The sequence below is a fragment of the Lynx canadensis genome, chromosome C1 (assembly GCF_007474595.2).
Source record: "Lynx canadensis isolate LIC74 chromosome C1, mLynCan4.pri.v2, whole genome shotgun sequence".
Lineage (NCBI taxonomy): Eukaryota > Metazoa > Chordata > Mammalia > Carnivora > Felidae > Lynx > Lynx canadensis.
Genome location: NC_044310.1, coordinates 165,122,562 through 165,138,146, shown reverse-complemented (window position 1 = coordinate 165,138,146; position 15,585 = coordinate 165,122,562). Strand labels below are relative to the sequence as shown.

The window sequence follows — 15,585 nt, the reverse complement described above, 5'->3', positions numbered from 1 at the left end:
GGGAAGGGAAAATCCCAGACTTCAAAAACTGCTCAACTTGAGCTTATTTCAACCCTTTTTCCCTTAAAACTTTATAAAAATATCATTGTTATTTCTAAACAAACAATAAGAGAATAATAAAATATACCTGAAACTGATATTCTGATTAAAAAACACTATTTCCTCTCACCTGAGAGGCTACAGTAAGAAATCTATTTTCTCAAAGTCTTAAAAATCACTTACTTACCCATCTACTGAGTTAAGTTGGAGATTATACTGGACTGCCATTTATTAGATAGAATCACATTAATCTTCTACTAAATCTTCCTTTCTAGCTCCTCACAAGGCAGTGAAGTATTGAAAGAGGACAATCCTCACGTGGACAAAGATTAGATGAGAGACCTTAGTAGAATCCTTCTGCTGTCAGTATAAAGTTGCTTAATTTATTTCTTCAGTAAGAATAGTGATGAAAATATACAAAGAGCCCACTTTGCTATTTGTAAACAATCATGTATACTCCTTTCCAAAAGATACATATCCAAAATACAGTTTCCCATTTCAAAAGCAACTTGAGTCTGAAAATACCGTAAAAATGGAAGTGCTATGAAGTGACAGTGAGGAATTACAACCAGCCAACTCATTATTCAATCAAGAATTGGCACAATCATAAACCATGTATCATCTATTTTAATGGATCTTAATTCTCTTCCTATCAGCTGAAATTCCAAATTGCAAATTGAACAACTAGTGCCAAAATCTGATCATTTTCTCAATTTTTCTGCCTGAGAATACTGTTACAAAGCAGGGCAGCACACGTCGTTCCATTCTTGACATATGAGATTTGTACATTCTGTAAACTAATATGTAAATGTCTCTAAGCCATAATACAAGCATTTGCCCATTTCCAGGGCAGGTAAACATTCATACTTATCTATCTGTGCAGAAGTAAAATATATATGTTCCTCAAACAGTGGAATATCTCCAAATCACAGTAACTATTCTTAGCAATTGTTTCATTCATACAAGTAATATCTGAAAATAAAATAGTATCTATCTAGGCTTTTTAATCAGTTTCAAGAAAGACAAACTTTCTAGTCACGTGGTATGTATGCCTTTAAAAACTGTCTATTACCAAGTACACAGAACCAATTTATTAAAACTATAGATTAGAGGGGAGCTTTCCTTTAAGGTCTTTAACCACAGGGTAGCACTTTCTATCAGCTATCACCTTTGTTTGTTCCAAACTACATACCCAATACAGTTTTGTGTAGTCAATTTAGATTACAGTCACTGGTGAATATCCAAAGAATTTTTTAAAACGAGTAAAAGTGCAATTTTTACTGACTTATGCAAGGATGAAGGAAAATTTCACCCCCTGCTTTTCATTAGCATAAGTAGTTCTCTATTACTTTCTATCAGGGGCATATATTAAATTGTAACAAAAACTGCATCAGATTATAGCAACTATGTTTAAATCCAATATTTCCATTTTAATAAAATTATAAATTTAGGATTCTGATACATTTGTACATCATTTCTCATTAATGAAACCTAAGATATATTTACATATTTACAATGCAGAAAAGAGGAAAGCATAAATATGTCTACCTTTACTTCCAAGATCACCTAGCAACATTTTTCACAAGTCTACTAAATCTGTGTTCTACAGAGTGGAGAGCTTGTGAAGGGGCAGATTTGACCAACATAGACTGAATGTGACCTCATCAAAGATCTTTTGTTGAAAATACATATAAATCAGATAGTTTTATCGATTCTGTAATTATTTTTAAAAATCCAATGTGGCATTCTTGCTTATTTTGCCATAAAATATCAGACAACAATAGCCAATTAAAAAGATGTCATATTCAAAACTTGAAAAAGAGAGATACTACGAACTATAAATTTTATGATAAAGCTTTTTTGGGGAGGGGAAATAATAAAGCTTAACAAAGACAGAAACAAATAAAAGTACTTAACACCAAGAATAAATTATAATACACGGTGAAAACACTTAAAAAAAATCATTAAGGGAGATTGAAATTGATAAGAAAATACAATCTAATAATGGGAAATGTTTGGTTTGTTTTGATTTTTAATAGGTGAACTTACTTACAGTAATTTTCTAAACAAAGCAAAACAAACAAACAAAAAACAACATGAAAACTTAGCTTTCCATTCTTCTAGGTTTTAACTCACAGGCAAAACCATAACACTTTGCAATTAATTAGTTCTTTTATTCCTTAACATCTAGGCTATCTTAAATTTGAAATTGTCTTCCTTTGCCTTTAAATGTGGAAGGTTTTAGTGACAAGTATCAGAACACGCTTGAACTTTACTACTCAGTGCTCAGATATCATGTCAGAATAACAAATAGTATTTACTCCTGACACTTATTTCCACTTCTTTATTCAGTAGTCCTGCTTTTAAATATAATATTTAATATTACATTAAATATATGATGTATATTGATATTTAATATGTAATGTATATTACATATTTATATATTAAAATAATATTTAAATATTATATCATCTCATTATTTTAGCAAATAGCATAATACTTAACTATATATTCTAGCACCCTAACCATAACATAATATCCCCAAGGTTCTAGGAATTAGGAGCTCTTCTTGTAAAAGTTTCAACTATTAACATTTGTTTTTGCTTTACCACCACCAAAGTAACCTGCCAGTAGTTTAAGAATGTTCATTCTAGGACTATACCTCTTTTTTAAATTATTCTCCCACCCAGCAGGAAGACAATCAAGACTAAGGGGCCTATGGTTAAATCTTAATGCAGGAAGCAATTTAACTGATAAGTAACTGAAGCTACCTGGAAATTATAGAAATTATCCTTGTCAACTGTTAGATTAAGTGACCATATAGCTGAACCTCCTCCAAGCAGAAAACTAACGGAAAAAATGAATGTCTCAGAAAGCAAAACTGAATATATGAAAGAAAGAACCCTAAAAATGGTAAATATGTGAGTAACTGTGAAATATTTTTGCTTATTTTAAATTTCTTTAAGACATTTATGTCGTAGAATGGTGGGAAGATAAGACTCTTGACCACTTTCCATTTCCGTACTTGAAAGAGTCCACAATGAATATGGAGTATTTGCTGGATATCATTCCTTTGCCTCAGCAGATCCTTGCTTCACTCTGCTCATGATATACCTGGAGGCTGACCTATATGGGTCAGGTTGGAAAGGTCCCTTGCCTCAAGATTCTAGTTGCATATAGCTGATGGGAAGTACTAAAGAACTCCAGGAGTTTGGAGAAAGCAAGAAGAAACAGGCTGCAGTATACTCCCTTGATTTCCTCCCCACTGTGAAATGCTGAAATGAGAATTTTTCACAAACCATCGTAGTTCAAATAATGAACCAAATACCTAAAGAAATGCAAGAATTTCTACACTGATACACAGAATACAGAAATAAAATTACTTGATACGACCTAGTCTTTTAAAAATCCTTAATATTATATCTTTTTTTTAAATAAGGGAGCAGAAAATGGGAATTCTTCTTAACTTATAGCTAAATATATTATGTTATATTATGTTATTTAACTTAAGCTATAGCCTAGGCACTATTATAAAACAAAGTAGGGTCTAGTAGTAGCATATTCTAAGTATTGATAAAGTTTGATTACCTATATTTAATTTCTATATTTTTGATCACTGACAATCAGCCATTTATTTTAATTTCAATAAATGTCTTAGTTTAAGAAAAATTATATATTACTTCAAATTAATCACAAAATATCTTACCTAAAAATAATTTAAGAAAACATAACATTCATTAAAGGCAGAGTCATTCAAAGCCATCAACCCAAGTATATACCTTACCTTGGCTTAAAATCACACAGCACTCTTTAAACCAAGAAATAAAGAAATAGCAACTGCACTTACAGGGATGATTTTACATTACCTTTTCATACAGAACTGGGGAAAAACCACATATATAACACAACTAAATATGAAGATTATATGTGACATACAAAATCAGTTACGCAGAATTTTTAAACTATAAATATATATGGGTGGGTTTTTGTTCTTTTTTGTTTGTTTGTTTTTACCTGTTTTGCAATTTCTCTTAAACAGGCTACTCCTTGTTCAAAATTAGGGAAAGCTACTGAGCCATACTTTTGGTATTCAGGGATTGGTCTGATTTTTATTGTAGCTTCTGTTATCACACCAAGAGTTCCTGAAAAAGAAGGGGGAATAATCCAATATATCACATGCCAATTTTCTAAGTCATATTTAAATCTATTTTATCTATTTATTCTATTAATTTATTCTATTCATATTTAAATCTATTTAATCTATTCTATGTGGGGAATAATGGCTACTCAAGTCTTTTTAGAAAAACAAACATTTTATAATTTCTGAAAAAAGTTTTTGGAATACATTTTTCTTATGTTATATATAAATACTTTAAGACATTTTTAAGGTAACCCTTCTCCAAGGTTACTTTTAAATCATTTGAAAAGCATTACAACCTACTAAAAGAAAACAAATTTAAAAGCAACAGGTTTTTATATCTCATATACATTCAGACAAAAGTATATTTTGATATTTGTGCCTACTTTTACTGTGAGAACAATTTACTGGGGCAAAAAGAAACCTCTATGAGAATTTAAAATGATAGAAGAAATTAGAGGGACTATTATTATCTCGCCTTTTTTCCTAAGAATTCATACAATGACAAAGGCAACACTGGAATGCCCTTGTAAAACAGAAAACAAAAAACAAAACAAAAAGAAAAAAAAAAACAGATATTTCAGAGACAAAATAGTTACTATAAATATCTAGCACAAGAGAACCACTAGTGAAACAAATGCTCTTTTCTTTATTACACAGAGGAGAGAAAAATCAAAGAGGAAAATAGCAAGTTAAATATAAACTATATTCTACATGATTTAAATAACTATACTAAAATATTTGAAGAGACATGGTTAAAAATTATTATATTCACAATGTCACACTTTTCAAATCAGTGATTTCTGATGTACAAATGTTAGAAATTATTAACACTAGCAGTATATTTTCTGAGAATCACAAAAAAAGAATAAAGACGGAAATCTTTGAATTGGAGAACTTAATGACAACACTAGAAATAAATAAATAAATAAATAAACAAATAAATAAATAGTATCACAAAAAAAGCGTTCAATAAATTTATAATATACTCAAAATGTCAGTATAGAATACAAGATAGAAAACTATGAAACTTTTTACTATGTAAAAAGTAAATTACATTAGATCACAATATGTTCCTCACATGTACAAATGACTGCCTATGGAGATAGCAAATATGACCCCATTATGACTTGTAAAATTACAGAAACTCTGCAAGTTTGGCCTGATTAGTATTTGAATAAAAAGTAGATATATCTTGTAAATTTTAAAAGATAACAAGTGACTAGACTTTATCTTTTATTTTAGCATCTTTATTGAGATATAATTCATAGACCATAAAATTCACCCATTTAAAGTGTAAAACTCAATGTTTTTCAGTATATGCATAGATATATGCAACTATCATTAAATCTAAGTTTAGAACATCTTCCTCACCCCAAAAAAGAAACCCCATATCCATGAAACAGTCATTCTCCATCACCCCCCCATCCCCACATACATACTCAGCCCTAGACAACTACTAACTTCTATAAATTTGTCTATTCTGAATATTTCATATAAATGGAATTTTACAATATGTGTTTTTTTGTGACTGGCTTCACTTAGATAATGTTTTCAAGGTTTATCCCTGTTATAACATGTATTAGTACTTCATTTTTTTAAAATTATGAACTATTACTCCAATGTATACAGAACTCATTTTGTTTACCCATTCGTTAGTTGATGGGCATTTGGGTTTCCACATTTTGTTTTTTACTAGCTTGTCAATGTAATATAAAATGATACTACTCAGGAAGAGTTAAGATGAAAAAAAAAAAAGAGAGATGCAGAGGGCAAAGTATGGTGAAAGGGGCTGAGTTTCCATGCCCTTTCCAGATGCACCACCCTCCCAGCACTTCCATGTGTTAACCAACATGGAAGCTCTCCAAAACCTGCATTTTAGTAATTTTTATGAAAGCTTCATCACAGAGGCATGACTGATTGAACCACTAATTCAATGTTCAGTCCCTCTCCCCTCGCAGAGCTGAAAGTTCCATAGGTTTCCACATTTTGGCTGCTATAAATAATGCTACTGTGAATATATATACAAATCTACACACATATTTTTGTGTGGATGTGTGTTTTCTTTTCTCTGAAATATATACGTGAAGACTTTTTTCATTTCAGAAAAACCTGTGATCCTTTTCCATATAACAACACTGCCCTCATCTACCTTTTCCTAAAGTTACATTCCAGGCACATACCACCAAGATGTGGGAGAAGTGGGGAAGAGATTGGCTCACTTCTAGTACCCAACCTTAGCTGGTGGGGCAGAGGCTCTACTTGGAGTGTTACACTAATACTGGGATCCCAATCACCCTTGGCCTGGCTTGCAAAGAGTTGGTATCTTGCCAGGAGAAGCAAACCAAGAAGATGTGTTTTCCTTCTCTCTTCTCCCTAGCACTGAGCTACTAAAGCAGGGATGTCCTCAGAGAAAAGCATGCCATTGCTCTGCTGCTCCTCTCTCCTCCCTTCGCCTCCAGGATCAAGGCTCAGAGATTTTACAGGGGTGGAGGAGGGAGGGGGTAAGGGAACACAAACCAAAAAATAGCTCCTAATCTCTTTCCAAAGAAAATTACCTTGTTTGCAACACAGCATGAAGAAGTTCAAGCCTAAAACACTCTCAAAACAGTGGAGGATTTGGTAAAAGGCAACTGGGAGAACATAGGTTAATTTATTGAAAATAAAGGCAATACTGTAGGCCAGTTAATTTGCCTGTATAGAAACAGTGGGAAGGACCCCAACCATGCTCAGAAAAGACTCTCAAACACTAATCTCAGGAACTATCCCTACTAAGGGATACACTTTAAAATGGGTGAATTTTATGGTTTGTGAACTGTATTTCAATAAAGCTATTTTAAAATAACCATTATAACTTAATTCTCCAAATGAATTACAAATGAAACTTCAGAGTTATTTCCTTAAATAAGGAACTAACCATCATGCATTTTACAAATAGAAAAATTTTAAGAAATAGATATCTTAGACTATAGAAAGAGTCTAAGAGAACTTCTAAACCTTTGCCAAAGAGGCAAAAGGCTGACAGGTAAACTATTAATACTATGCTGTCTCCTCATCCACCAGCACAGATTTTTCTATCACACCTGTTCTTTCTTACCAATACAAGTAGTACTACTTTAATTTTTAATGTTGCTAATCTTCCTACTACTACAGTGACACCATCACTAAACTTATTTGTAATTCTTTCAACTCTTTTCAACATTTTTAGAAGCTTCTATAGCCTTGGAACTAACATCTGATGTTAAAAGTTCTTTCTACAAATAAATTGAAATTTGACAGGCATGTACTCCTAAACACAGGAATCATCTCCTCTATTTAATCTGACCACAGATTACAGAAAAATTTAATAAATACTTGCTGAAACTCAACAGTCACCAGATTGAAATTCATTAAGGAAAAGGTCAATATAAGCTTTGACTGTAGACAGGAAAACATCTATTTAAAACTAAACTCCAAGTTCCCAGGTTTTTGTGAAATATTTCCTTAACATCTGACAAGTGAAGCCATTTGAAAATATTTCTTTGAATTACAGAATATAATCTAAACATAACCTAAATATAACCCAGGAAAAAAAGCCAGAAACCATTTAAATGCCAATCAATGAGGGTCTGGTTAAATACATCGGTATACATTCAAGTAGCTGTCAAAAAGAATGAAGTGGCTCTAAATGTAATGATACTTACATGGACTCAGCTTTATAAAATGAAGTGTAAAGCAAAGAGTAGTAAACTCCTGTTTGTGTTTTTAAAACTGCATACATATATACTGATATACAGCAGTTAAGTGTTTACTCTGAACAAGGGAGATGCTTGGAAGACAGGGATAGAAGGCAGATTTTCCCTTGTACATCCTTCAGTACCTTTTGAATTTTGTACATTTGTCCATATTTTAATTTTGTACATGTAATTATTCAAAAAGTTGATTTTAAAATATATATACCTTTACATTAGCAAACTTCCTTTAAAATTCTAATTCTACATCAAAATTCTAAGGTACCAGTGAAAAGTGACTATGCCTTAAACCCCTATATACCTGTACTGCCTCATATATAGTAGAGCAGGCACTCTGAAGTAGTAAAATCCAACATTATAAGTTAGGTTAAAAAAGATGAAAATCAGTAAAGTGAGACTTTGCATTATTGTAAGGTTAGTGAAATGCCTAAGGTGAGTCTCTGCAACTATCTAGCTATTAGCTCTACAGGGGGTCCCACTGTGAAAGCAAAATCATCTAGGTCTCAAACACAGTTTGAAGGAGGGCAGCTTCCATTCAGATTTACATTCAAATTAGCCCATCACAAATGGATATATCTAAATTCACTTAATCAAAAGGCTCATTTCTGTTCTGTTTTATTGTATTTATTGATTCTTTTGTTTTGGGAGTATTGTCAATGGAGTGATATGAAAGACTTGGACTACTTATCACTTGATTATATGTATATTATACCACTTTATACACTTCATATTTTATATCTACTTAGTATTATTATTTATAGGTAACTCCATGGCAAGATGACATCATAGAGGTTTATATATCATTCACTTTTCTTTCTCTTTTATCCAAAATATGTTGCAATAAATTTAAATATCTTCTGTTTTATAATTTTCAAATGTAATGTTTGTTCTCAAGAAAACTAAAAGCTTCAATTGCTACTTGATATAAAATGCAAGTATTTGCTTAAAGTAAATAAAATCTTTTGTAATTTGAAAATATACTTTCAGGTAACTTCAGGACTAAGAAAATGGCAGTCATTTGATTCTGAAACTTCTCCCCTCTCTACTCCCCCCCCCAAAAAAAAACCCCATAAAAATCAACAAGTAAAACAAAACCACAAATAATGCTGAAATAAAACCTTCATTTTTTTTTGGCTATCATTTTTTTTTAAATATATGAAATTTATTGTCAAATTGGTTTCCATACAACACCCAGTGCTCATCCCAAAAGATGCCCTCTTCAATACCCATCACCCACCCTCCCCTCCCTCCCACCCCCCATCAGCCCTCAGTTTGTTCTCAGTTTTTTTTTTTTAACGTTTATTTATTTTTGAGACAGAGAGAGAGAGAGAGAGCATGAACAGGGGAGGGTCTGAGAGAGGGAGACACAGAATCCGAAACAGGCTCCAGGCTCTGAGCTGTCAGCACAGAGCCCGACGTGGGGCTCGAACTCATGGACCGCGAAATCATGACCTGAGCCGAAGTTGGCCGCTTAACCGACTGAGCCACCCAGGCGCCCCTGTTCTCAGTTTTTAAGAGTTTCTTATGCTTTGGCTGTCTCCCACTCTAACCTCTCTCTCTCTCTTTTTTTTTTCCCTTCCCCTCCCCCATGGGTTCCTGTTAAGTTTCTCAGGATCCACATAAGAGTGAAAACATATGGTATCTGTCTTTCTCTGTATGGCTTGAAATAAAACCTTCAATACTACTAGGAGACAAAAAACACTCTGACCTTCCCATTACCTGTGAAGTAGAAATAAAGCGAAAAAATTCCAAAAGACCTTCTACGGCCTTCTACTTGCTGCAAGTTTGTAAGGGTAGAAAATAATGGGAGGCTTAAAAGATTTCATAAGAAAGGGAAGAGGGTATCAGAGGACCTGAAGAAAGCATAGACAGAATCACAGAAAGCAAAAGTGCAACAATAATGCCAAAATGCTATACAGGCCCTGGCTATGGAGAGGGGATTGAAAATGGGAGGAACCAGAAATGGCAGCCTTAGAGAAGCAAGGGGAGCATGATATTCAGAGAAGTGTGGTATTCCTTGGAGAAAAGGTAATGAAGGGAATGTATAATAGAAAAAATTAAAGATCCTAAAGAAATAAGAGAGAAAGAAGACGTGCCATCATGCCTTCTCCCACCAACAATACCACCATCCAAAAACAAGTAGCACAAAAGAGAGGAGGAGTGACAGAAAAGGACATTTCCAAACTAGGAACCCTTTCTAAGTAATAAATAGCAACAGAAAAAAAGCACACCAAATCCACAAAAACTACTGCAGTAAGTCAGAAAATATAAATAAAAGCTTTTCTGCTAATAAAAAGTCTCTCCCCTAAACCAACCACGATCCTAAAAAAAAAAAAAAAAAAAAAAAAACGTAAAACAACATTTCAAACTGAATTAAGTATTGTCAAGCAAGCATTTGGGGATTTTAAAAACAATACTTGAATCAGAAATACAACATTAAAGGGGCGCCTACATGGCTCAGTCAGTTAAGTATCCAACTCTTGATTTCGGCTCAGGACTTGATCTAAAGTTCATGAGATCAAGCCCCATGTTGGGCTCTGCATTGAGGACGCAGAGCCTGTTTGAGATTCTCTCTCTCCCTGTCTCTGTCCCTCCCCTGCTCGTGCACGTGCATGCTCTCTCTCTCAAAATAATATACTTAAAAAAACACAAACACTAAAAACATAAAATGGACAAAAAGCAAGAAGCAATGAAACAAGAGATGACCGATCTCAGGGAAGAAATAGAACAGCAGCAACAACAGCAACAAAACATATAAAAAATGAAGGCTAAGTTATAAGATATTTAAAGGAGAACAGAGAATAGATTCAAATGAAAACTTAACAAAGGGCATTGAAGAAAAGCAAGAAAATAACCAAGAGAAAGAAAATGAAATAAAAAGTTGAAAAAAAGGTCAGAGAAATAGGGGCTGAAATAGAACTTATATCCCTAAAGAAGAAAAATCAAAACACTGGGAGAAAACCCCTAATCATTGACACTACAATATAAAAAAACCTTTCCAAAATAGAAGAAGACCTAAATATAAACACAGAAAGGGTCCAATGGGTACCACGCAAAACAACCTAGGACAATCAACTCTGATCTATAAAAGTAGTAAACTTCAATAATAAAGAAAAAAATCCTCAGGACACCCAGGCAAAAAAAAAAAAAAAAAAAAAGGAAAGAAGCTACAAGGCAAAAGAGCTGGCATTAGATTTCTTTAAAACAACATATAAAACCAGGCAGCACTGGAGCAGCATTTTTAAGAAACAAGGAAAGAAAGTGCAAACCATGGATGTTATATCCACCCAAGCTGTCCTGCTGGTATCCAGGTCAGAGGAAAACAGTTTAAAACATTCTAGAACTCACGAGATACACAATGTGCCCTTCTGGAGGAATCTAGTAAAGGGTTAGCTTTATTTAACCAAAAGGTGACTAGTAAAATTACATAAAAGGACTGATAGTAAGCATTTTACTTATTTCAACACAGAGCAAAGGCTAAATCAAGGGTGCATCATGGGTTAAAAAATACAAATGTACTTTTAACCATTTTCCAAATAAAAGAGCAAGCTATTTGAAGTTACTAGTAAATTCCATACACCAGAAAAAAAATGCAAAGCACTTCAGATGCTTTGACTATTTATTATAATTTTCATTATATTGATCACATTCTAGCATCTAAAATGGGAAGAAGCTGCTTGTTGAAAAAAATCATTATGAAAAATTCGTAACTCAAAACAAGACAAAAACGTTAAATTTAACATGGTTAGTCACATGTACAACTTAGTAGGATCAGGAAAATACATTTTTGAACGATAACACTTTCAAGGCTGTCATCACATGATTTAACTGTAGCAAGAAAAAATGTTTCTAAAGCTTGAAGAAAAGCTTATGACACGCTTAAGGCAGCAGGTTATTATTTAGATAGTTCAAAATAGTAGATGAAAATACATATTATAAAAGAATATGAACTTGTGATGAGCACGGGGTGATACAAAGAAGTGTTGAATCACTATATTGTACACCTGAAACTAATGTTATACTGTATGTTAACTAACTGGAATTTAAATAAAAAGATTAAAAAGATAAAATTCAAAAATAAATAAATAAATAAAACTTAAAAAAATGATTTCGCATAAATTTACTTTCCCAATCATGCTGTCTCCTGGCCTATATTAAGATGACTCTATATCCACATACAGAGATGGAGATTAGGGACTATAAATACATTGGAAAGATCACTGATGCCAAAGTAATACACAGCAACAACAATAGTAATAAATTTAACTTACTAAATGCTTATAGACTGCTTATCATAATCTCATTTAATCCTCACAAAAAGCTTATGAAGATGGATTCTTTTATTATCCCCATTTTATAGCTGAGGACACTAGCATAAAGAATTACCTAACTGACACAAAGTCACAGAAATGTAGGTGGTGGAACCAGGACTGAAATCCAGATCTGAAAGATTTCATGTTATGCTTTTAGATCAGTATGGCATTTTACATGTATATTTATAATAAGATCTCATTTAAATACAGTAATTTACCCTAGCATATATGTTTAATAAATCATATTTCTTATCTTACTTTATTATTAGTTTACCTTCCTTAAATTCATACGATAATTTACTATTGAGAGAGGTAGTCCAGTCTTTTAGATCCAGTTTAAACTATTTTAAAAGGCATGAAAGACCAAATTATCTCTCCAGCCACCCTATAATCCTTACCACTCTACCCCTAGACCTGCTGCCTACTCCACCCTACAGTTGGATCTTATGTTCCAGTTATATTGAAAAATTCACAGCTTCACAAGGCAGACATAGCTTGTTCTCACTTTTAAGTCTGCCATGCAGTTCTCTCTGTAGGCAACTCCCTCCCCACCTTATTCCCTCAACTCCTAATCAACCTTCAAGGACCGCTTTAGGTAAGGCCCCTCTGGAGAGGTCTTCTTAAGCATCCATCAATGCAAACTTTGTCTATATTTCTCCTATATTTACTTCTATCACACAATTTATCATACTGTATTATAAAGGTCAATTATTACCTGTGTCCTTTAGTGTGCCAGCATAATACCTAGCAACCAAAAATTTTAAAATACTAAGTGATGGAAGAAAAACAAAATGTTTGATATGGTTACCTGAAAAGATAATATATATGTATAAAGTTTACTCCAATTGCATCAACAGTATAATTAATAACAATCACTTTTGGTGCCTGGATGGCTCAGTTGGTTAAGATCATAACCATGATCTCATGGTTCGTGGGATGGAGTCCTGCATCGGGCTCTGTGCTGTCAGCGCTTGGGATTCTCTCTCTCCCTCTTTCTCTGTCCCTCCCTGCTCACTCTAGCTCGCTCTCTCTCAAAAATAAACATTAAAAAAAATTATACAAAATATATTTTTAAAAATACCTATCAGTTTTAATACCTATTTGTTATCCAATTTGACACCTGATAGCAAAAAGTTACATATTTTAGTTAACTTTTAGATGTGTTAGTATGAAAAGTTGTAGTTTATCAAAGAATTGTATTATTTTAAGAGAATTTAACATTTTTTATTAAAAATGTAGTTCTATTGTTTCATAGAAGAGTATACTTATCAGAAAAGAAATGAGAGTAAACTGTTGAGACATCTTGACAAAGGTTTATCATTGATTATTATGAAAAAATATCTAAGCTGTACCACTGGTCATCAAATCAATGGTGACCTCTACCATGTCACTGAGACACAGTTTAATTTTTTCCCTCCTTGATATTACTATCAAAAGATGAAATTTATGCCCTTTCACCTTAGTTTATTATAATTGCTCTCGTATCCATGAATAAGCTAAATGTTTTGAAAGTCTCTTTTTTAGCTTGTACCACCTTCTAAATTAGTAATGAGTTCTTCCATTAATTTAGAAATACTAGTTTTATCTTATTTCTCCGAATTTAAGGGATATCCCTCTCTACCATTCTACAAATTGAAAAATAAAGACTATGTTCATCTTATCCATAAAATTTACCACATAACAGTTAGTTTGCAATATAGAAGGAAGGTTAGTTTCTTCCTGATCAGTACAGGAATGAAATGTTTTGTATAAGATAAAGAACTACATTCTAGTTCACCCAGCATTAAGTAACCAAGCAAAGAATACTAGTTAAGTAGTAAAAAAAAAAAAACAAACAAAAAAAACAAGTTTTAAAAGATATGTAAATCAACAGAATTTTAAATTCCACTTCTTCAAAGAATCAAATAGCAAGTAACAAAAGATACAACTACAGAAAGACAAGACACTAACACAATACTTTCTCAGTCCCTTCCCCCCTGATAATTCAGACAAGAATAGAGAATAATATAAAATTTTAAAGCAAACATTTTAAATCTTAACAGCTACTCTTCCTAAAATCATGGACTGAAACGTCTAAAATAAAAATAAAATACCAAAAAGACTAAGTTATCTCTAAAACTATAAAAAACCAAAATGTAAAAGGATGTTTAATAAGATGTTCTCATAATAAAAACTACTATGAAGTACTAAATTAAAGTAATAAAACTAAAAAAAAATCACCTTTAAATACATAAAACATGCCTTTCTTTCAAAGATCTTATATCACAATATCACAGATTTTCACAAAACTAGTCACTAACCTCTATTTTTTCATAATAAATTTAGTTATATTTACCTTCAGATCCCATGATGAAGTGATGGATATCAGGGCCTGTTGACATACGAGGTCCTTGAGAGCTTTTTTCTATTATACCTCTAGGTGTTACCATTTTTATATGAACCACCTGTTTAATACAATGCACGATATAAATTCTACATATTTGTCAGTGAATGGTGTGTGTGTGTATACACACGTCCATATATATTTAAAAAAAACTCTACTTTTAAAAACATTGGATTAAGTGATAAATGATGACACCCTTCAGAATTCTAGTACCTTCTAATAATTCTTAGACTAAAAATAAGTTTTATATAACTTTAAAAGGGGGGGAAATCATTCTAATAATATTAATGGTTTGGGTATATTCATCATCTTAAAAAATGAAAAGCACTTTTTTTTTTTAATTTAAAAAAAAATTTTTTTTTAACGTTTATTTATTTTTGAGACAGAGAGAGACAGAGCATGAACAGGGGAGGGGCAGAGAGAGAGGGAGACACAGAATCGGAAACAGGCTCCAGGCTCTAAGCGTCAGCACAGAGCCCGACGCAGGGCTTGAACTCACGGACCGTGAGATCATGACCTGAGCCGAAGTCGGACGCTTAACCGACCAAGCCACCCAGGCGCCCCGAAAAGCACTTTTCTTTAAACCAAATTTAGTTTGGTTTAAAGAACTAAAGGATGAAAAAAAATAAGCAATGGTCATATTTTAACAGGTTCATTCCTTCACTCGTTTAACAATATTTATGAAGCACTATTATTCACATCAAGCACTGATCCAGATGCTTAGAATTCTAAGAAAAAATTTATTCTTGCCTTATTCCCACCCACAACTTATTTGCTTTGCCCACTTAGTAGAAAAGAGTGAAAAGAATGAAATATTAATTATGATCAGGTAAAAAATGGGATGAAGAGGGAGATGATGTGATTGAATTAAAGAGAAGAAAAGAGGGGTGCTTGGGTGGCACAGTCAGATAACCATCTGACTTCGGCTCAGGTCATGATCTCACAGTTCATGAGTTCAAGCCCTGCATGGGGCTCTGTGAG

At 32.8% G+C, this 15,585-nt stretch overlaps 1 protein-coding gene across 2 annotated transcripts in view; it reads right to left on the bottom strand.

Moving 5' to 3' along the window:
* Window positions 1–15,585, bottom strand: part of AGPS (alkylglycerone phosphate synthase) — a 143,915-nt gene that overhangs the window by 55,642 nt on the left and 72,688 nt on the right. For both annotated transcript variants that reach the window (XM_030325400.2, XM_030325401.1), the window contains exons 10-11: window positions 14,557–14,665; window positions 4,054–4,181 (exon numbers count right to left, since the gene is read on the bottom strand). In XM_030325400.2, coding sequence (XP_030181260.1) covers window positions 4,054–4,181; window positions 14,557–14,665 — 237 coding nt within the window. The remainder of the gene's footprint in view (window positions 1–4,053; window positions 4,182–14,556; window positions 14,666–15,585) is intronic.